Source organism: Diospyros lotus, chromosome 15 (assembly GCF_014633365.1).
Source record: "Diospyros lotus cultivar Yz01 chromosome 15, ASM1463336v1, whole genome shotgun sequence".
Lineage (NCBI taxonomy): Eukaryota > Viridiplantae > Streptophyta > Magnoliopsida > Ericales > Ebenaceae > Diospyros > Diospyros lotus.
In genome coordinates, this window is record NC_068352.1 from 3,585,971 (window position 1) to 3,608,901 (window position 22,931).

Genomic DNA, 22,931 nt, shown 5'->3' on the forward strand with positions numbered 1-22,931 from the left:
GAGATAAATGGGATTGAAAATTTACAAAGGGTATTTTGGTAATTTTGGAGTAATTCTATAATGGAATTAAATTATGGAAATAGGGAAAAATACTCATAAATTATTTATGTGAGTAAAACAATGGATTTTCCCTAAAATAGTGGGTTAATGTGGAAATGCCACATGGATGGTTTAGATTAAGTCTTGAAAGCCAAGGTTGTGGCATGGAGTGACACTTGGCATTTTCTTGTCCAAGTAAAATGGAAGAGATAAGAGTGATTATTTTAAATTAAAAAGAAAAGGTTAATAGTCACTCAAGCCATTAATGATGGTGATGATGATGTTGGGAAAAGAAATTCAAATTTGAATTTTGAAAATTTTCATGGTTGATGGGTGAAAATTATCTCATTTAAAATAAATGGCAATTAATTGGAAAGTTGCCTTACAATTGATATATATTATTGATGGGTGAAATTGTTCCAATTATGTAAATAGAAATTTAAATTAATTTCAAAAGAAATTGAAATATGGTCATTCTTGCAATTAATGGGAGGCATAATTAAGTTACATTTAAAGAAAATGCAAAAGAAATTGTAAATAGTCAAGCATTGATTATGGAAAATACTCACATTAAATTAAATGGGAAAGAAAATATATATGTCTCTCAAGTGATCACTCATGTGATGGGGTGAAATTAGTCAAATTAAATAAATGAGGAAAATGACTAATTTTGGAATGGAAGACCAAGATGATCCAAGGGTGGAGACTTGGCCTTGGATTGGGAAATTGATCCAAGGGTCATAAATTAGTCTTGAAAGTTGGCATGGATTGCCAACATAAATGGAAGTAAATTTTAAATGATTAGAATGGATGGGTGAGATTAAAAATCTCCAAAGCACATGGATTGTGCTTGTAATGGAAGGCTAGGATTATTTCTCTTAAACCCACAAAGATCCAAAGGTTAGGATCCATTCTTGAAAGAGGGAGAAAATCTATATATTGGCAAGGTAGGAAGACAAGTCTTCCCTTTGGTCATTTGAAGAAGAAGAAGGAGAAGAAGAAGAAGAAAGAGCCTAGAGGTAAACTCTTTGGTTTTTGTAAAGAAATCTAAGTCTTCTTACTTCTTGGTCTTCTTATCTTCAAGGATTAGATTTTTTAAAGATCAAGGTTATTTCTTTTACTTCTTTAGGGGATGGAAGCAAGTGAAGTCTTGCCAAGTCAAGTTGTTGAAGCTCTCTTGAAGTTAAAGATTGTAGAAAATCTAAAAGAATAGAGGTAAGGGATAGCCCCATGGGATGGTGGCTTGCAAGTTGTAAGTATGATGCATGAATCCTATGTGTGCATTGGCATGTTGTGTGTTCTAGGACCTATGGCCATGAGGTTGAGTGGGGTAGGGTAGATTAAAGCCTCAAACCAAGGTGGTTGTGAGGATGTGGAAGCCCTAACCATGTTGCATACATGCATTGGCATCACATTTATTTTCATGTTCATACTATTGTCATTGCACCCTTATTGAGCTTAATAGCTCATGAGGTTTTTATCCTCACCATGTAGGTATCTCATGTGCAAGAAGGAAGGGAGATTTGCAAGGTTAAGTGTTGAAAGCAAGGAAGAAAGCAAGAGTAGTAGTGTTTATGTATTTTATGCTTAAGTGTTGTATTTATTTTGTTAATGTGTAATGAAGGCTAAATGTGGGTGAAAGGGGGCAAACTTGAATGTTTTGGAAGCCCCTTGGAATGAGAAAGTATTCTGGAAATGTGGGGTTTCAATTCAAAAAAAAAAAAGAAAAAAAAATAGGAGGGGTTGTGGCAGTGTGCTGGCCAGGGGCGCAGCTGGGCGCGCCTGGGCGCGGCCGCGCGCAGCTGGTGCGCGCATGGCCGCGCGGCCAGCGCCCGCGGCCGGTGCGCGCGGCCTGCGCGCATGGCCGCGCGGCCAGCGCCCGCGGCAGGCGCGCGCGGCCCATGCGCGCGCGCGGCCCCGCGCTGGGGGGGGGGCGCGGCCAACTGCCGCACACCCGCCCTACTGCTGTTGGTTATTTTGTTTTCCCTTTTTTTTTTTTTAATTTAATTTCTGTTTGTTTAAATATATGATATTATTTTGGAAATTCTGAAATAATTTATATTTAAATAAATAAATAAATAAATGAGTATTTTAGCCTCTAAATTAATTATTAAATTAATATAAATTTGAGGCAATTGAGGGAAAATTTTCTATATTTTGGAAAATTAAATAATGGAGTATTCTCCTTAAATTTTGGAAATTGGATGAGGATACCTTGAGGTTTGTATTTCAAAAATTAATTTCCTAATGGTTGGAAAATTATGGAATTTTTGAAATAATTAAAGGGGAAATTCGATGGAGATTTATGAGGAAAATTTATTTAAATTTTTCCAAAGAAATATTAATCCAAATATTTTCCAAAGAAATTGAATGTGAGATAAATGGGTTAATGGTTGGGGCAAAGAAAGGAAAAATTATTTTCTTATAATTAAGGCGTTATGCCATGATTTATGTGAAGCTAGAGAGTTATAGCTTATTTTCTTTCGATCTTGGGAGGTCACCCTAAGCTCTTCATTAGAGAGCTTGAGAAGGGATGACGATTACGAGGTTTCGGGTTTTAATAGGTCGTTTTGATAATTCCCGGACCCTCGAACGGAACGAAGAGAGGGCAAAGCCTAGTTCCCACATAGGTCGTTTCCCGTTGAAACGTAACCGTCTCTTCATCTTTGCCCTAGCATGTGAATAGTAAGTTGGCTATTCGTGAGTAATACCCGTAGGTGGGAACGGGGCGTTACACAATGAAATTAGATGGACCTAGTAGATCACTGGGATGAGATGAACCTAGTGATCTGCTTGGTTCATCACGTAGGTGATTCAACACCCACACAAATCGGTGGAGTGTTGAATCATCCCTAACACACTTGGTCTTCGAAACCATCACTGAAGCTTTATTTTAAAAAAAAAATTATAGACATAATATATTTATGTTTGTATATTATATATATATATATATATATAATATTTTTACAATGTTTGAGACTTTGAGTTTGAACTTTGATAATGTTTCTAATTTAGAATTTGCATGATGAATGAATCAACTTTGATGTTGTTAGTTTAGAATTTGAAGATTTTGAGTTTTTTTTTTTTTTTTTTTTCTAAAAGGCTCACCTCGCCTCAGGCTCCATGACGTTTTGCTCCTCGATGTGCCTCTCGCCTCTTAGAACTATAGTTGATTGGTGAAATCAATGAGAATTTTCAAGATAGTTCAATTTATTGTGATAGTCAAAGTGTCATTTTTCTTATTAAAGATAAAATGTTTCACGAGAGAACAAAGCATATATATTGATGTGAGATATCATTTTATTCGAGATATTATTGCTTGTGGTGATGTTACTGTAAAAAAAAATCAGAACACATGATAATCCTATAGATATGTTAACCAAGTCACTACTTATTGCTAAATTTGATCGTTGGGTGGATTTGATTAGTATTCATCAAGGAGATTAGTTTTTCGTGATTTTGTTGGAAGAGAGAATAATTATGAATAATTATATATTTGAATTTCGTGTTAAGGTGGAACTTGTAATAATTGTGATCCGAAATTCAAATTTGACTGTAATTAAAATTTCAAATTTGACTGTGATTAGATCACATCTACAATTGAAGATTTATCTTCGTAATTCATCTTTTGATCAGACTATAGATTTATGTAAATCATTTCTTGTATAAGTTTATAGATGAGTGGTAGATTTATAAATAGGTATTGGATACTTAAAAATTATTGTAGCAATATCATCATAGTGATATTTTGTTCTTTTTGCCTACGATTTTTCTCAATTTAGGTTTTTTACGTAAAATTTTTGTATTCGTTTGTGTGTTTGATAATTTAATCGTAGTTTATTTTTTATCCCAAATTCGTACAACTACCTGTTGATCAAAACATATGAAAGTAAAGATGACTTTGAAGGCATGATATGACTATCCTATTGTGGCACTAGTGCCTAGAATATTTTTAATTCCCATTGTAGTTCTAAAAAAAAGGGAAGATCCATAAATATTAATCAACTAATTTTGAACTTTTCTTCTGTATATAAGTAATGTTCTATGATTTTTTCAGTTTTATATTCAAAATTTGTGTTACTTTTACCTCCTTACTTTAGGCTAAAAGGCCCACAAACTTAATGAGTTGGTTCTCTTTTATCAGGAAATGCACCTCTAGTCATAGCGCGTGGTGGCTTCTCAGGGATATTTCCTGATTCCAGTGGAGGCGCTTACGAGTTTGCTGGACAGACCAGCTTACCCGATGTTATCAACTGGTGTGATGTACAGCTGACAAAAGATGGAGCTGGCATTTGCTTTCCCGATCTCACTCTTGACAATGCTTCTGACATAAAACAGATATATAAGAACAAGGGTAATACCTATTATGTTAATGGGGTAAAGACGTCAGGATGGTTCTCTGTGGATTTCACCATCAATGACCTGGCAAATGTAACTTGTAAGTTCTGGTGTTTGATAGCCTTATGTTGTAGTGACTTATTTTTAGTGTGCTTAACACTTGACATTCTTATATACTGCATGGCTGTATTGGTTTATGTAGATGCTATCTGTAAGTTATTTGCAACGCATTGACAGATAGAACCTTGTGTGTTGAATCACTAACCCTCCAAATTGGTGTTGTATCTGTATCCAACAAGTTCATGTTGGGGATGACTTGTGGGACACAATAAAATACATATTAGACCCAAAAAGTGGTGTCCCCAATGTGGACTAGTTTGATGAAGTTAGAGTCTATAAATTGGGAATAATTATTCTATTCTTTTGTCTTTTTAATGAATATTCGCTGTTAATTTCTAAATTTTGACAATGTATATATCGTGACTTTTTTTGACTCTTGAATTATTTATTTTGGTGTTAGAACTTATTCTTTTACTGTTTTCAGGTCATTTTCAGTTTTTAATTTTTTAAAATAGTGAAAACGCATTTATTTTGCTGTTTTCAAAATACATTTTTGAAAACAAAATTTTTTTTTATAAAGAAAACTGAAAACTATAAAAAATTGTTTTCGTTATTTTTAGCTAAATCAACCAAAACACGAAAAAGAGAAGATAATTTATTTATTTATTTATTCGTATTTTATTTTTGTAACGAAAAAAATATTGTAAGATTCACTAGCTGTAAAATGTATATATTTCTTAATAATATATTAGCATTAAATAGTTCTAATTAAGCGAATAATTAAATTTATTGAATAAAATGTCATTAAAAAGTTCTAATTAATTTTCTGTTTTGAGAAATAATTTTTTAGAATAACAAATAGAATGAGTTTTTTGTTTTCTGAAAATAAATTATCAAAACAAAAAATTGAAAATAAATTTAAAATTCAAAATTAAAAATTAAAACTCAAAGAGAACATAACCTTATTATTTTTGGATATAAGTAGTAAAAATGCATAAAGTTACATCTTTGGTCAATATTGCCATTATCCATATTCTGAATTTTTTGTGGTTTGAATTACTATATCCTGTGTCATTATCTCAGTCCTTTATGTTTGTATCCCTACTTCTTTGATGTCATGCAAGCTACACAACAAATATAAACCTATTCTGACATATTTTGGTTAATATTTGAGATCCTTTAAATGTATGTCTTATATCAAGTAGTTGAGACTAGTTCTCATTAGTTGTATCAGCTTGGATACTATTGAGCCAACATCAAATTTTATATCTATTCTAGTGCCATTCATTGCATTAATTTGCCCCAAAAGCACATTTGGTTAGTTTTTTGATTAAACTACAGTAACTAATTAATTGTTGTTGTAGCTGACTTCACTCGGTGGGCTTAACTTAAGGCTTGTAATTGTTGTTGTTAGATTAACTAATTGGTTGTTTTACCCAAAAATTTCCATTTTCCTTTAAATTTTATTGATTTGTGAAATTGTTGTGCTACAATGTCTACAATCAAACTGTATTACATTGTAAAATTGTCATCTTTCTTTAATTATGGATCTTCAAGGTTTTCCCCTTATTTCCTCATCAGGTTGACAAGCAGAGTCAAAAACTTATTAGCTGGCTAAATCCTATCTTTCAGGTTTGGTCAAGGGGCGTACTCAATAGCTTTAACATGACCTCTATTTTCAATTTTGATGTCTTCTGGATGACCGAAAATGACTTTTTTGTTCATTCTGATTGATGACCAAACACATGGGTTATTTCTCGTTAAGGGCTTAGATTTGTCTTTGATTGTACCTTGCTTGGTTGGTTTTGGCATTAACCATGCCTTGTTTGATTTGACATCTTAGCCATTTGCCCTGTTAAAAAGTTCAGAGTCCTACTTCATAAAACCGGTTTAGTTTGTTCATTGCTTTTAAATGTGACATCTTTTCTTGGAAATCTCGGCACTCATTTTTTTCTCTCACTCTATAGTAATTCAGGGAATTCCTGCTCGTGTCCCTTACTATAATGGCATATACAAAATTCTTACCGTTCAAGTTGTGGCTAAGTTGTATCCACCAGAATTATGGTTGAATGTCCAGGTAATTGCTTTGCTCTATTGAATTAATACTTTCATTCAGTGTATTGCAAGACATGGGATCAATGCTAACTCTTGAATCAACCTTATTTCTGTTGTAATACGAAGCAGCATGACGCATTCTTCAGCCAACAGAACCTGAGTATGAGAAGCTATATACTTTCTGTGTTTAGGAGTACTAAAGTTGATTATATCTCTTCACCAGAGGTGAGCTTCTTGAAGAGCATACTGGCTCGTAAACCAAACAAAACAAAGTTGATCTTCCGGTTTCCGGGACAAGCTGAATTAGTTGAGCCTTCAACCAACCAAACTTATAGTTCTCTGCTAAGGAATCTTACGTTTATCAAGACATTTGCATCCGGAATTCTGGTTCCTAAGACTTACATATGGCCTGTTGATAGAGATCTATATCTAGAGCCTCATACTTCAATTGTCTTCGATGCTCATAGAGAAGGTCTAGAAATTTTTGCATCAGATTTTGCAAATGACAACGATTTTGCTTATGATTTCGCCTATGATCCTATAGCTGAGTATCTGCATTTTATCGACAATGGGAACTTCTCTGTTGACGGTGTGCTTTCTGACTTTCCAATAACTCCATCGGAGGCCATAGGTAAGTTATTAGTTATAGCACTTTATTTTTTGTTATTAGTTATAGAAAGATTGACGGAGGGTATGGAGATAGATATTTTGAGAGATCTTATTCTAGGCACTAATATTATTCTGGGTTCGCCTTTAACTGAGAATTTCCTGTTCTGAAAAAAGAGTGTATCATGTCTGGGAATGAGCATATCAATTTGTTATCATTAGGCATTACTGTTGGAACATAGAACAGTGATTCGCAATTTAAAATTGGGTGTAACTCTAATAATATTAACCATCTTAAAATTGAGCTTATCATTGTGCTCAAAAGCTTTTGAGCATTACTGCTGAATGCATGTCTAATTTTGTTCTCTTGATAAATTAAGACTATGATAGCACAAAGCATGGATCCATGCTAGGATGTTATCACAAGTAAAGGTTAGAAATAAATCTATATGCCAATGCGTGTCAGGAAAATTCTCACCCTGCACGCTAGAGTTAGGAATGGCAATTGGGTGGGTTGGTGGCAGGAAGTGCCATCCTTGGCCTTGGCCTTGAATCCGAACCCAAACCCAATTGGGTAGGGAAAATCAACCCAACGTGTTCCCCCAATCACCTACAAAAACAACAATGAATTGGCCTCAAACCATACCCAAATTATAATATCCTGAAAATTCTTGAGGTTATAAATGATATTTTATGAAGGGTAAAAATGAAATTTTCAAAAAAATGAAGTTACAGGGTACACTAACACAGTTTTTAAGTGACTGAATCGTTCGAAGAGAGTATCCCAGACCCTAGATAATCAAGGAAAATAGAATAGTATTGACAAGTGATTCGAGGCGTGATTTTAGGTATCAAAAGAAATTGGATTGAAAATAGTTTTCGGTACAGCTGCGAAATAGACTAAGAAAATCGAATCGACGTAGGAAGCTTCCGAAGAGGCAACGGAATGTGCCGAGGACCAATATTTTATATAGAACAACCCTTGAGCGATTTTGGATTGAAACGAAAGGACTTAGGGTCAAAACTATCAATCGGGCCTAAGTATAATTTTCTAAATTTGCCTGGGTCAAAAGGATAGTTTTTTGGAAATTTTGAGGGTGAAATGAGGAGTACAAAACTTGTGGGCCTTAGTGGTATTGTTAGAAAGATTAGGGGCCTCAAGGTAAGAGGCAAATCGAGATTGGAAGAAACAAGGGGGGCAAAGTGTATTAAAGCAAACTTGGCAGTATGAATGTAGCAAGAAGACGACCGCTGCACTGCCACAGCACGTGGCTGTCGTTTCCGGAGATGGGACGGTTGAGAGAGGCTTGGGGGAGGTGGTATCTGGTGCTAGGAGGCTTGGGGGCCAAGCCTTGGCCTTTGATTGGTTGTAAAATGATCGATTTTCGCTTATAAATAGTTAGGCTTTCAGTCAAGAATCGGCACTCAAATTACTCACATTTGGGAGTGAATCGAAGGAAAGGGGTAGAAGGCATTTGTTCTCGAGGGATCAAGGACAATTTATGGAGAATTTGGATCATTTTGGAGCACGTTTGAAGTTGTTTTGAAGCTCGTCAGAAAGCATAAGGCAGACTGCCAAGGCTGACCTACAACTACCCGTTAAAGAGCTTTTCCAGTGGTCTTTCGGTCGGCAAGTGGTGCCAACGTGATCGACTGAGTGAGGGCATGAAGAGGGTGGGATCAGATCGGCCATTGGAGGAGTCGCCGACAGCCGGAATCGAGGAAAAAAGTGGCACGTGAGTTGCACGCGCCACACTTCATGCGCAGGGCGCGTGGGATAGAGGCAATTCTGGTATTTCACTTTAGTATTTTTCTTAAATTATTTTTGGAATTATCATGTTGAAAAATTTGGAAAAATGTTTAAGGAGATAATTATTTTGGAATTATCGAGATTAAAATTAGGAGAAAAATAGAGGAAATTAAGAAAAATGGATTTTTGATGCTCATTTAATTAAATATGGTGTTTAGAGAGTGTCGTGACTCGAGGTTGAGTATAAGTATGGGTGTTTGTGATTTGGCATGCAAATTGAGATCGTGTACGTGGATCGAGGCATTCCGAATAGGTTCGAGGTGAGTGGTTATCTCCCAAAACTTGATTTATTGTGGGTGTTTCTACCCTAAAACTTGGTATTTGTGTTACTTAAATGTGTTGTGATTTCATGCAAAATGATTTTGTTGCATGCGAATGGTAACCAGTGATGGTTGATTTCATGAGGGAGGTTCGTCCCTAAACGTTTTGTACATTTGCATTGCATTTTATAAAATGTTATTTATATGACGCATTGAATTGTGAAATGTGACATAGTCATGCGTTTTCGTTGTTCATATGGAATGCCAGCTTAAAATGTTGTCCAGATAGTGTAGCAGTAATTCCCTAAGAGTATTGTTGGAATGATATGGGTATTTTGTGCTGGTATGCATGTCGGGATAGCCGCCTTGATTTTTGTGTGGGGCCGTTTGGTCAGGAAAGTTGTACTAGGATGACTGGGTGGTCCATATGAGATTTGAGTTGGGACTGGATAGTTGTTCTTGGATGCTTTTGAGTGGGAACGTAATTCTTGATGTAATTGTGGCAAGCAGGGTTCTTGTGTTAATGTGACCCTTTTGGGTTGAGAGAGGTAACGATTGTTCTCGAGATGTTGGGGAGATGCGTTGACCTTACCTCTCTTAAGCTAGAATCGCGTCTTGTTGGTGTGGTGGCGTGGCCTTTAGAGAGATTGCTCTTTGCCCGTGGTAAGGTTAAGCGGTATGTGAGATTCTCTTGGGGTAGGGCTTGCCGAGTTGTGTTGGATTATTTCATCTCTTGCATTCATTCATAAAAACGTATTTTTGAACTTTCACTTAGATGATTCATCATCTAATATGGACTTTGTTCTTGAAATATTCAAACGTTTCAAGTGAAGGCAACGGTGTGAAGGGAAAATGGATTGCTGAGAAGTGACGGCGATTAGTGAATAGTTTATAGTATGTCATTTCAATTATATTGTTTATTTTGATCACGTCATGTAAACGTTGGTTCGACATTATGTTATGAATAAAGTGGTTTCGGTTATATTCTATTGAGATTCGATCTAACTTCCGCATTTGAAGTGATTTATTTGTCTTAGTTTATTAATGATTTTAAATTGATATATTGAGAAGGTGTAAATGGATATTCGGAAAATGATTTTTGTGTTGAGTTTCTGTTGAAAAAAAAATACATACACAGAATCTTACGTTACCTAACGCCCCTGGAAAGACAGGCTGTTACACAAACCCATAATCAAAATCAAAATAATATTAAATAAGAAGAAATTGCAACATCGAAATTAATCTGTCTATAATTAAGATTAAAACATTCACCACAAATTAAGATTGCAAAAATTAAAATAATATTTTTAATGTATTTTTATCCTTTACAGACTTAATAACTTATTTATGTGTTGAAATATAAATAATAATATGAAACGTAAATATATAAGTAATGTACATAATATATATAAGGATTCTGGTTCGGGCTGGGCAGTACTATCCCCACCCGTGCCCACTTTGATCCCGAATTGCCACTTTGACCGGATGGGTACAAATTGCCATCCCTAGCTAGAGTTGATTTGCTGAAGTTGCTGCTTGAAATTGTTTCTAATCGTTCCTATACATCTGCTCATGCTAAAACATATATATATTTTTTTTGCTGAAAATGCAGGCTGCTTCTCCCACATAGGTAAACGCATGAAAGCACAAGGTACACCACTACTGTAGTGCCTCATTCTTATGAATGGATTGCTCTTCATGTTTTCCTGTGTCAGTGTTATAAGTCTGTATTGATTTTTTCTTATATTTTGATGCATCATTTGTGAATAGTTATTAAATATTTGTTTTGGCCTGTTCTTGGTTCAGCAAACCCTTTGGTTATCTCATCAGAAGGATCAAGTGGTTACTACCCTGGTTGTACTGATTTGGCTTATCAGAGGGCCATTTCAGGTGGTGTAGATGTTCTTGACTGTCCTGTTCAAATGTCAAAGGATGGGATACCAGTTTGCTTGGGCTCTATTAACCTCTTAGATAAGACAAATGTTGCTGAGTCAAATTTCAAAAACCTTATATTACAAATTCCAGAACTTGAGGGAGTCACGGGAATATTTACTTTCAGTCTAACATGGAGTGAGATTCAGAGTTTGAAACGTAAGTTGAACCACTGGTTTCTTTTCTTCTTGTTGTGTGTGGAGATTCTTCAGCCTATTAATTTATTTGCCTTTCAGTAGTCGGTCCTGGGTTTTCTAATTCGCAGGACAAATTTTCTCATGCGCCCCTTTATACAAATTAAAAAAAAATAAAAATATATCAATTAATAAATTTTATTAAAATTATAAGAATTTATAAAAAATAAGGACGAATAGTTTGGGGCCTCATGAAAATCTTTTCTTTCTCATTACGTTTTTTCTTGAGATCGATAATTGATTGTTTGACTTCCCTTTTCATTGACAGGTGCGAGCGGCAATTTTTTTTGTTAATTTTTTTTAATTTTTTATACACATATATACATAAGCTTAAAAAAAAATTTGGGCCCCGAGCTATAGCCCTGGTAGCCCTGGCCCAACGCTTGCTCTGCCTTTCAGATAAGGAAACATGCAATGTTTTCTGTGTGCTTCATCATGGTGAGGACTGAGGAACCTTCATGAGGAGCATTACTTTAGGGAACAATGTTTATATTTCCATTATTTAACTCGTTGTTATACTCTTGACTGGCTAATTACCAGTTTATTTGACAGAACCATGTCATGCGATGCATGCTAGAACACTAAAATGCAGGCAAGTTCTTGTGTTGTAACTCACACCCTATCAGGACATGTTTCAGATCCAGGTCGTGATAGGTAGTGTAGAACAATAAGCGCATTTTCAAACCTGATATCGATTCAAGACCAATTCAAATTGTAACTCACACCCTATTACGTTTTGTGATATTTTATATGGCTATACAAGCTTGCTCAAGTTGATCAGTCATACTGTTCTCATGATCTTTTATGTGACCACACTAGCCTGCTCAAGTCAATCACTCATTCCATCCCCTAAGCAACTTACATTAACTGGTTCAGTTATAGCCATAACCGGGTGGAGGTTGGACAATATAGTTGGTTATTGCAAACTTTTCATTAATGCAACTTTTGGTGTCATCATCTTTGCTGTTTTGAAACTTTAAGACACCCTACAAAGATCCAAGATAACTACCAAGAAGTGTGAAATGGAAATGATTTTGGGCTTGATAGAAAATAGTTGTATAGTTGAAAACTTGGATTTTATAGAATCGAGTTCATCGCTTAGGAAAGTTGTCATCTTTCCTCCACATTTTTAATTTATCACTTTTCTGTGGATTAAATTTTCCTTCTGATGCTTGTCATAGATGTTTCAGGTGGCAATAGCAGTACAGTTGCTAAATTGACCATTTGCCATGTTTTTCCCATTTCTTAGAATTTGTATGCACTTGATTTACTGATTTTCATCCTTCATTCTTACTTATGAAGAAGAAATTGCCAACAGTGCTTTTTGTTTTTTTATTGTGATTAATGGTTGTAGCACCTTAACAAGATTCTCTCTCTTGTTTTTTCTGCAGCTAAAATGTCAAATCCATATGGAGAAGATTACAAGTTGTATCGTAATCCAAAATTCAGTGAGGATGTTAAGTTCATGACATTGTCTGAATTTCTGGTCCTCGCAAATAATGCTAATTCTGTTTCTGGTGTATTGATCAGCATAGAAGTAAGTTTGCCATAATTGTCTTTCTCAGTTTTTTTCTAAACAATTTCTAAGGAATTCTCACATTAGTGAGTCTATATTTGTCACTTGTGGAATACAGATGAGCTTCCTGCATTTGTTTGCATGCCTGATGATGTAGTCAGATTGTCCACTTAATAAAAAGAAGGAAATGATTAAACCTAATAAGCTGTAGGCAAGGTGGCAATATAGAAATTGAGATGAAAATGTTGAATATATGCTTGGGTTTTCAACCTAAAAAAATATTTTTATAATGACTTTGTAGTGCCAAAAGAACACTGCAAAGTGATTAAGAAATGAAAACAATTGGAAAGAACTCGGACAACATTGCCAAGTCATCTTTTTTATTCATTTGGCGTCTTTGAGGTGTCTTTAAAATTTGATTAATACTTCACATTTGAGTGAGGGGTAGAACAGCTAGTGGGATTAAGGTTTGTAATTGTTGTTGTCATTGCTTCACATTTAGGGGAGCAAGAATCATATAATGGTTACTTCCACACTGTTTTGTGCATGATTCTGAAAATTTTCTCACTTTCTAAAGAGTCACCTCTAAAATTAGTGAGTAGATTTTTTTTTCATGTTCAGTCACCATATACATAATTTCCTATATAACTTTATGGTTGCAATACATTGGGCATAAAAAATTAGTTTTGTGCATGATTCTGAAAATTCTACCTGCACGGAACACTCTAAAACTAAAAAATTAGTTTTGTGAGTTGCCTTCTATCTCTTCAAAAGGTGATAATAACTCATAACTTACGGCAAAACTTAGTTCACGACTGGACCAAAACGACGACATATCTTAATTACACTGAGTAGGGTCCACTATATGAATTCTAGATCCCCAGTCGGACCACACATTCTGTAATTAATATAGTTTCTTGTTGCATGCATTTACAATTAACAACAATAAAGAAAAGAGGAAAATAAATGTTTTATTTCCTCTGCATGACTCTAGGCTGACCGAAATCCTTCTCATGTATGCTTTTTTCTCCCCCTTGCAGGATGCAGCCTACTTAGCGGAAAAGCAGGGACTAAGTGTAATTGATGCTGTTCTTGATGCCCTAAAAAATGCAAGCCACAACAATGACACGGTCAAGAAGGTTATGATTCAGTCCACTGACAGTGCAGTTCTGATCAAGTTAAGGGAGAAAAGCAATTATGAGCTTGTTTACAAGGTTCAAGAAGCAATCCGTGATGCTGATAACTTGGCCATAACAGAAATCAAGAAGTTTGCCAATTCTGTGGTAGTCAGAAAGGGGTCTGTCTTTTCTTTCCGCGGGGACTACATAACTAGTATTAAAGATGTTGTATCAAAGCTACAGGCATTCAACCTTTCAGTATATGTAGGACTCTTCAGAAATGAGTTTGTCTCTCTAGCCCAGGATTTCCTTGGAGACGCAAATGTAGAGATCAACACATTTGTGAAGCTTGTTCAAATTGATGGCATTATCACAGAATTCCCAGGGACAGCTTCTAGACACAAGAGTAAGTGCACATATTCTTTCTGATAAGCATATAGCGGGAGTCTATCTGATGCTTGGACATCATGTGTAGGATCCATGGTGTCGATCACAAGTTTGATCCTTGATTTCTGCAGTAACAACTTGAAAAGAAAAACATTTAAAGAAAAATTAGATAAAGCAAGTAGGCCCAAATCCTCATTTGGATGTCATGACCTTCAAATCATTATGATATCTTAGCCCAATGTGGCCCCAAGATGACCAACTACTACAACTTGTCTGATTCTTTTTTTAACTATTTCCTTTGTCTTAATTCTCTTTCACATGCTTTGACCTAAATATCTGCTAATGTAAGGATTGGAGCCTTTTTGAGGAAGGCCTTAGGTAGGGGAAACCCTCCTTGCAAGTTTGGTAGAGTATTGCCCTTGATCATCTCTTGTGGTGTGTTGTTCCTGCTACCGTCAATCCGACCTAATGTCTTGATGGCAACTAGACATAAATTGTAAGCAAAGAAGGGAATAGAAATAGAGGTTTCGGTTGATTGTCTAAACCAAGAAGATGGTTTAGGATTAGGAATAAGAATGAGATTAGGGTATGGCATTGTAGTTGAAGCAGTAAGTTTGATTGCGATTAAGAATAGATCGAGAGTTATTTTTATACCAATTGATGTAGAACTATAAAGCACAGACACTTTCTAAGGATTGTGTATCAGTCTCATCAATGTATCAGATACTGACACTTTCTTAAAACTTGTTAAACTACGGGAGGGGACACAAGTAGGACATGCTTCTCCCCTATGTGGACACTTGTATTAAAGTTTAGTTTTCATATCCTTCACACTTCTATTCTCTAGCATTTCAAACATCAGTTGGCTTGTGAAGGACCAAGATCATTGGACTTTGAATTAATTGCTACTTAGATTAGAGTTCTTCATTTGGAAATTTGGCTTAATTTTAAATGCATATTTGTGAGTTTGGAATACAATTTTGATACTTTATTATGATTTAAGAAGTGTAAAAAATATTTTTTTAACTAATGTATCTCAATTGTTTCCTGTCCTACTTTTTTGAAAAATGTCGTGTCTCCATATCTAGTCTCTCATATCCTAGTGTTTGTGCTTCACATATGTGGAACAATATTGAGATCAAGTCTTAAAATCCTATAAAACACTATTGAGAACGAATCTAAGAACTTAAAACTCATATCAAAACTCTCTCTCTCTCTCTCTCTCTCTCTTTTTTTTATAAGAACAAATCTCTATTTGAGAAATATATTTTTGTATGAACTCGTATTCAATCTAGAGCTATTTTAGAATACAATAAACATTCTTTATGTAGGGTACTAACAAACCCTATTTAGCAGAGAGGAAACTATTAAAACTCTCAATTTATAAAAAAGAAACTATTTAAACTACAAAATTGAAAGAATAAGAAAATCAATTATGGAATAACAAACAGTGTTTGATATGTTATGAATGCAATTTTCTAGTATTAATTGTAATGTAAAAGATGAAGAACATGAATTTATTATTCTCACATGTATAAATATATACTTTACTCTTCCTTGTGTGTCTCAACTTTTTAACCTTTTAACATGATATAGGATATGATGGACTTATATAGGATATGGCCATGAGTAGAAATGAATAGAGATCTAGAATTCAAGAAGCCGACTTCACCTAGTGAGACTTATAAGGCTTGTGATTGTTGTTGTTTTAGGTGTCCGTATAGTGTTATGTCCCTGCATTGTCGTAACTTTTTAAGAAAGTAATGTTTCAGGTGTCTTTAGTTTCCATACTCGTAGTTCCCGTAATCTCCCATTTTGTGCTAAAAAAGAAGCCAACAGAGAGCGGAACTGACCATTCTTTCTGGAATAAGACGATCAGGGATGTTAGCTCTTTCAAGCTACAAAAGTTCATTCTCTTCTTTCTCAAGCATGGAGCAAAGGGATGAGGCAGGATCAGATTTGTCATTTCTGAACCAAAATGTCAATAAACACATCATCCAGATGGAACTCTGGAGCTTACAGCCGATTACTTGACCTCATTCTTCATAGTGAAATGAGTTTAACCGATTGAGGCTTTTGTCAAACTTGACATTGGCTCTTATGTTAATGATATTTGGTGATTTGGTGGATTGCAGGGAACCGTTGTTTAGGATTGGGCGATAAAATGCCAACTTACATGAAGCCTGTACGTCCTGGTGAGCTCTTAAGTTTCGTCCCTTCCTTCTTTTCGCCACCGGCTGAAGCTCCTTCCCCTGTACTGACTGAGGATGATGTGGTTGAGCGACCTCTGCCTCCTGTTACGGAGGGAGCGCCGGCTCCTAGCAACGGGCCGGCAGCAGCGGCGGCTCCAACCCCACCAAATGGGGAGGCTATGGTCCCTCCACCCTTCTTCCTTTCTCATCTTGCAGCCCTCCTTGCAACTCTTGTATTCCTGTGAAAGCAAATGTTGCAGCTCCATCACTTGGCATCCAAAATCCACAGATTCAAAGCAGCTGAGAAATTCTTAATATTAGTAGCATTCATCTTGTTTCTGCCTTTGTAATAATGTAAGCACGTTTCTCATGCTTCTCCCTGCATTTTATTTTTGAGAAACCACTCACTGTTAGCTGCAGGTTTCATAGTTGTGATCGTGTAAATGTGTTAATAATATACTCTGATGTGTATATGTAATATGTAAATGGGTATTTCTATTGCACCAACTTCTCCACCTTGTGGGAATTGAGGGGTGGCCGTTTTTGTATATAGCCTTATCTTTATTTTTCGAATAGCCTACTCTGATGTGTAAATGTAATTAGGTTTAAACTTGGTTTGCTCCCTGAGCTTGCCTCTGTTTATCACCATCAGTTTTATCCAAAGTCAAGTGTGTCCTGTAGCTATGCTCGTCTTCAAATTTGTTTAAAACTTGTGAAACTTGCAAGGGTAGGGCTCGGTCTTCTGGCATATCTTTCGATGATGAAGCCAAACTTGATATTAGAGATAGAGCAAAAAATTACATGCAATAAATGAGATGACCTATTTCTTGAAAATCATGTCTTTACATAGTCACATCGTGCGAATGGGAGGGCAACAATTGTGTCACATGAAATGTTAGATTCTAGCCTATAGGTCAGTTTGGACTAGTGGCGGTCTAGGCTTGAATTGGGTAGATCCAGTTATTCAAATTGAGTCAGGACCTGGACTCAAATTTAAATATTTTAGGACAGGTGTTGTCTCGAAAAGACCTCAAAGAAGAATACTTTAGTAATTTCCTGTAAAGCTATAATACCCAATCATCCTTCATTGTTTCAATTGTTGATGATTCTTTTGGAGCCATCAACAGCCATTGCGGAGGCAAGGAGATGGGTTAACAAATCACTCACTGCTGCAGTATACATTTGACACAATGCTCAAGTTATAATATTATTGAATTTTCATTAGGAAAAAAAAAAAACTATAATCCCTTAAAAGAGTACTTCAAATAAGTGCAAAATAATTTAAGAAAATATATATATATATATATATATATTTTATAAATAAGTGATGCTAAACCAAGTGTTATTGTCTAGATACAACAATAAATTTATTTATAATAGAAGAGTATTGATCGTAGTCTGCAAGTGACCTGCAAGAAAGAAAATTGGTTAAGAGCGCGAATGAGCTTTCGTGCGAACTCTATGATGTTTAAGTTAGTATCTTGATTTGAGAGTAGACAACAAAACCAAGGATATTTATATTTGATATAATTAAAAGGGTTACTTGTCTAAGTGGGCATATTTAATGACAACTACCTGCTCATAAAGCACAATATTTTTTACCTTAATTGTTATAATATTAAAAATATATTTTGTTACAATACCATAAATAATATGGAACCAATTAATTAAGTTCAATGACAATAAGATTAAAAAATACTCAAGAAACTCTTGGAATTAATGATCCTTTAGACGTACTTAAAGAGGGCATTGAGGAGTAGAAGTTGCGTTTTAATAAATTATATTTCATTACAAACATGCAATATTCTCACCTCAACTATTAGTTTATCACAATATTACGAAGATATTTTCACAATATTTTAGTATGTCGTCTATAAATATTTTGAAAATGAATCAAGTCGAACGACAGACTGATCAGAGATCACCGAAGAAACTCTCAAAGCTCTTTCATGATGAGGTCATGTGTAATGTTAGTGTGGGTGTTGCTTCTAGCGGCATTTACAACTAAGTTCAAGTTGGATTTTGCTACTCCTAGTGCTTGAAGTCTTCCTCCGAAAGATTTGAACTGGATGGATGGTGATCGTACGTATTATTTCTTAAACATTTAAGGTTACTTTATTGATTATTGTTAATTCAACTTTTAATTATTAACTAAGTGAAAGTGATATCTAATTTGTCAACTTTTGTTAAATGAGCACATCTTACTTCACAAACTGGTATGCGCCAAACCAACATTGTTGTGTCTGTGATGTGGCAGCGAGGTCGTCGATGTGCGTGAAGTGCTGTTTTGAGCTGAATGAAGGTTGAGAAGTAAGGTGTTAAGGAAAAAGAGGAACAAAAATTAAGGGTAGTTAAAAGGATGTGTTTAAAGTTATGAATGTAATAAAATGATAAAGTTGATTAGTATATCAATCTCTTTTTAGCATTAAAGACTATTCGGTTTATGTTATAAATATCGTCGAGAAGATTAACCTATCACCACAAAAAGATGCATTTAGTGACCGAATGCAAAATTTGGTCTCTAAATCATCAGAGATAGAATTAGAGACGAAATTTCATAAGTCTCTAAACTTTTTTTTATAACTTTTGTTCTTGTAGTGGTTTTTTTCACCAAGTTGTTAGCTCTCTAGTACTTTTAGCTCAAGTTTGCAGAGGGCCATGGTGGTGGCCAGTGATGATAAGGAAAACGGTGGCAATGCAATGGGGTCTTGGCGGTCACCACCATCAACAGCGAAGCTACGTACAACCAAGGGTAGGCCCACACTGGAATTTTAAAAAATTTACTGTATATCATATTTTAATAATTTTTTTTCCTAAATGCCCACTAACTCGGCCACCTCACCACCCAACCTTCATTTTTTCGTCTCTGAGCTTGTCAAAACTCGGGTACGCAATTGAATTGGAGATTAGTGATTGAACAACAGTTTTCCATGAAATTTGTCAGGACTTAGTTATGCAATCGAATTAAAAATTAATGATTGAACAACAATTTAGTTGTGTATATTGAAAAATAAATATTTAATAAAACTGATAACGATATTATTATGCGACGTTATTAAAATATGAAAATGTGTCGATTGTATAATTTATTGATATATATTTTTTAATATTATATTATTTAAAAAAAATTATACTATTTAATTTTTGCCCACCCTGCTTAAAATTTTTGGCTCCTCTCTTGAACACCATCAATCGTGACACATATTAGAGGTGGGGATCGATGGCTTCTTCATGAAGGATAACAAAGAGGCAATTTAGCAGTGGCAATGTAGCGATGTTGGCCCAAGAAACACGAAGAAAGAGGCAAAGGCGGTGGTTGAGGTGACTATCATTGGTCAAGAAGACAATGGTGGTTTGGTGGCCTCGCAACTGTGTAGAGATCAGCAGTAGCAATGGTGGAATGACAATAGTGACGGTGGTGACGAGTGATGGGCGGCAACATTGAGGGTTGTCGGAGAAGAAGAGATTTCAGAGAGCTCTAGTGGGATGCAATCCAAGCCCATCTTTACAATAGGATTTGTGCTAATTGGGATGGAGCCTACCCAATTGACAGCTTTCACACCTCTTTTTTTTTTTTTTTTTTTGGGGGGGGGGGTAACGTCCCATTACGAGCGCCCTCATTTATTGACCCCAAAGTACGGTGAATGAGTTAAATCAGGAAATCTGATAGCGCTTTGGTTTCGATCCCAAAGCAACACTCTGATCATGATGGAGGAGGCTCCAAACGAGATCACCAGAACCATCAAGCTATTGGCCTTGGGGCTTTCTCACGTCTAAAGCATAAGAATGTCCTTAAATTTTGTCATTTTAATCGTGTGATACCCTCAACTTAGACTTTGACCCATTATATTTCTTAATTATTTAATTTTATAACAATTAGATATCTCTTTATCTAGTTATGCAACACGCAGAGTCACGTAATTTGACATGAAAAATAGAGAGCGCAACGCCCAGTTGATAGCTTTCTCACTTTTTAATTTATTTGAAAAATTGTAAATTGCCCCAATTTGGGATCCTTGGGGCAAGTACAAGCCATAAATCAATCTCCATTGAGGTTTCATTCAAGGTCGCAGCATAAAACACACTTTGGTGGAGTTGCTGAAGCATTGCAGAGACAACAAGTCTCCCATGGCGGACAAGTGGTGGTGTTGGCGCAAACTGCTCATTCAATAAAAATTTAGAAATAAATATTAATTAGAAGCTTAATTAATACTCAATAATATTAAAGTAATATATTTATATGTTTAGATAGCCTTTGTTAAAATGAGTAAGATAAGATTTTATTAAGATAAGATTGAAATGTTTTTTGAACTAAGATATGAAATTGTTAAAATAAGCTTGGAAATTATTCTAAAATTTTTATCAGATTGTTTGTTAAATTTTGTAGAATACACTAGAATTGCACTTTTTATGAGATAGATGAGATATGAGACATTTTTTCTTATTTGTAAAATTCTTGATAAATTTATTTGGAGAGAAAAAAAAAATTATCTCTAAATAAATTTATTTGTAAAATTCCATATAAAAAGTTACGTGACTTTTTTCAGTGTGTTGTGGGATAAATTTAATAAATATAATGAAAAACACTTTTGTTTGGAATGCATTGCATATTTCACTTTTTTCAACCCATATATTGGTTAGATAGTATTTATTAATTAAGATATGGGTTAAAAAAATTAGGATATAGAAAGTATTCTAGACAAAAGTATTTTTCATTATATTTATTAAATTTATCTGGTAACTCACTGAAAAGAAATCACATGACTTCTTATCTAGGTATATTTAGATAAATTTATTTTTTCTTTTTCTAGATAAATTTATCTGACACCTTATAGATAAGAAAAAAATGACCTATATGCTCCCCAATGCATTTAAAAAAATTTAATAAATAGTCTGATAGAAATCTTAGAATACTTCTCAGCATTATTTTGACCATTTCATATTAGTTCGAAAATTATTTCAACTTTATTTTGATACAACTTTATCTTGCTTGTTTTAACAAACACTACCTTAAGAAATAGACTAATGAAATGAGAGGATAGAAGAAGTAGTAATACATGCGGTTACGAAATTCATAATCATCATCTGGGCGGTTCAAGTCTTTAGAAGGAAGACTTCGGCCACTATGTAGCTCCAATTCGATTGAAAACACCATTAGAAACAACATTAACACTGGCACTGCATATGACTTCATTGTGATTCCTTCCTATGACAAGTATAGATCAAGAGGTTTGTAAGCGATATTTGATCTGTCTATCTGTCTTATAACTTATATAGTCCAAAATTATATATAAGTAATGTGTTAAAATGTTTTCAAAATCTCCCCTTTTTGGGTTTGTTGGGTCTTTAATATGGTGATATATGTCACTAAATATGCCTATTTGGAAGCAATTGGTTGTCCAACACAACTGCTACCCACTTACCAAATATAGGCTATTTTCAAGTTTTGAGAATCAACCTATTAAACAAACAATAAATGAGCTTTTAATGAATTTTAAACAAATTATAAATAAGTTTGTTTGAGAATATAAATGAACCGAACATGTATCACAATATTACATAATATATATAAGGATTCTGGTTCGGGCTGGGCAGTACTATCCCCACCCGTGCCCACTTTGACCCCGAATTGCCACTTTGACCGGATGGGTACAAATTGCCATCCCTAGCTAGAGTTGATTTGTTGAAGTTGCTGCTTGAAATTGTTTCTAATCGTTCCTATACATCTGCTCATGCTAAAACATATATATATTTTTTTTGCTGAAAATGCAGGCTGCTTCTCCCACATAGGTAAACGCATGAAAGCACAAGGTACACCACTACTGTAGTGCCTCATTCTTATGAATGGATTCTGCTCTTTACGTTTTCATGTGTCAGTGTTATAAGTCCGTATTGTTTTTTTCTTATATTTTGATGCATCATTTGTGAATAGTTATTAAATATTTGTTTTGGCCTGTTCTTGGTTCAGCAAACCCTTTGGTTATCTCATCAGAAGGATCAAGTGGTTACTACCCTGGTTGTACTGATTTGGCTTATCAGAGGGCCATTTCAGGTGGTGTAGATGTTCTTGACTGTCCTGTTCAAATGTCAAAGGATGGGATACCAGTTTGCTTGGGCTCTATTAACCTCTTAGATAAGACAAATGTTGCTGAGTCAAATTTCAAAAACCTTATATTACAAATTCCAGAACTTGAGGGAGTCACGGGAATATTTACTTTCAGTCTAACATGGAGTGAGATTCAGAGTTTGAAACGTAAGTTGAACCACTGGTTTCTTTTCTTCTTGTTGTGTGTGGAGATTCTTCAGCCTATTAATTTATTTGCCTTTCAGTAGTCGGTCCTGGGTTTTCTAATTCGCAGGACAAATTTTCTCATGCGCCCCTTTATACAAATTAAAAAAAAATAAAAATATATCAATTAATTAA

At 35.0% G+C, this 22,931-nt stretch overlaps 2 protein-coding genes across 4 annotated transcripts in view; both read left to right on the top strand.

Moving 5' to 3' along the window:
• LOC127792381 (glycerophosphodiester phosphodiesterase GDPDL3-like) overlaps window positions 1-22,931 on the top strand; it is a 47,105-nt gene that overhangs the window by 17,663 nt on the left and 6,511 nt on the right. Inside the window, exons 2-10 of one of the 3 annotated variants that reach the window (XR_008021119.1) lie at window positions 1,534-1,569; window positions 4,184-4,477; window positions 6,405-6,514; window positions 6,622-7,123; window positions 10,781-10,819; window positions 10,975-11,259; window positions 12,686-12,831; window positions 13,851-14,334; window positions 16,451-16,927. Coding sequence is in view for 2 of the 3 variants with exons in the window: in XM_052322854.1 (XP_052178814.1) it covers window positions 1,534-1,569; window positions 4,184-4,477; window positions 6,405-6,514; window positions 6,622-7,123; window positions 10,781-10,819; window positions 10,975-11,259; window positions 12,686-12,831; window positions 13,851-14,334; window positions 16,451-16,752 (2,198 nt within the window). In the remaining variant the exon portion in view is untranslated. Of the gene's footprint in view, window positions 1-1,533; window positions 1,570-4,183; window positions 4,478-6,404; window positions 6,515-6,621; window positions 7,124-10,780; window positions 10,820-10,974; window positions 11,260-12,685; window positions 12,832-13,850; window positions 14,335-16,450; window positions 17,034-22,931 lie in introns of those variants that run through there. The other 2 variants (XM_052322854.1, XM_052322855.1) reach the window with 2 other exon arrangements.
• LOC127792298 (glycerophosphodiester phosphodiesterase GDPDL4-like) lies at window positions 22,116-22,840 on the top strand. Its single transcript, XM_052322750.1, has 3 exons — window positions 22,116-22,156; window positions 22,280-22,318; window positions 22,476-22,840. Exons 1-3 carry the CDS (start codon window positions 22,153-22,155, stop codon window positions 22,838-22,840), a joined length of 408 nt encoding a protein of 135 aa, XP_052178710.1. The 5' UTR covers window positions 22,116-22,152.

Coding starts and splice junctions, on each gene's coding strand:
- LOC127792298 (XM_052322750.1), top strand. Junction 22,319..22,475: donor TAAACGCATGAAAGCACAAG/GTACACCACTAC, acceptor TTCTTGGTTCAG/CAAACCCTTTGGTTATCTCA.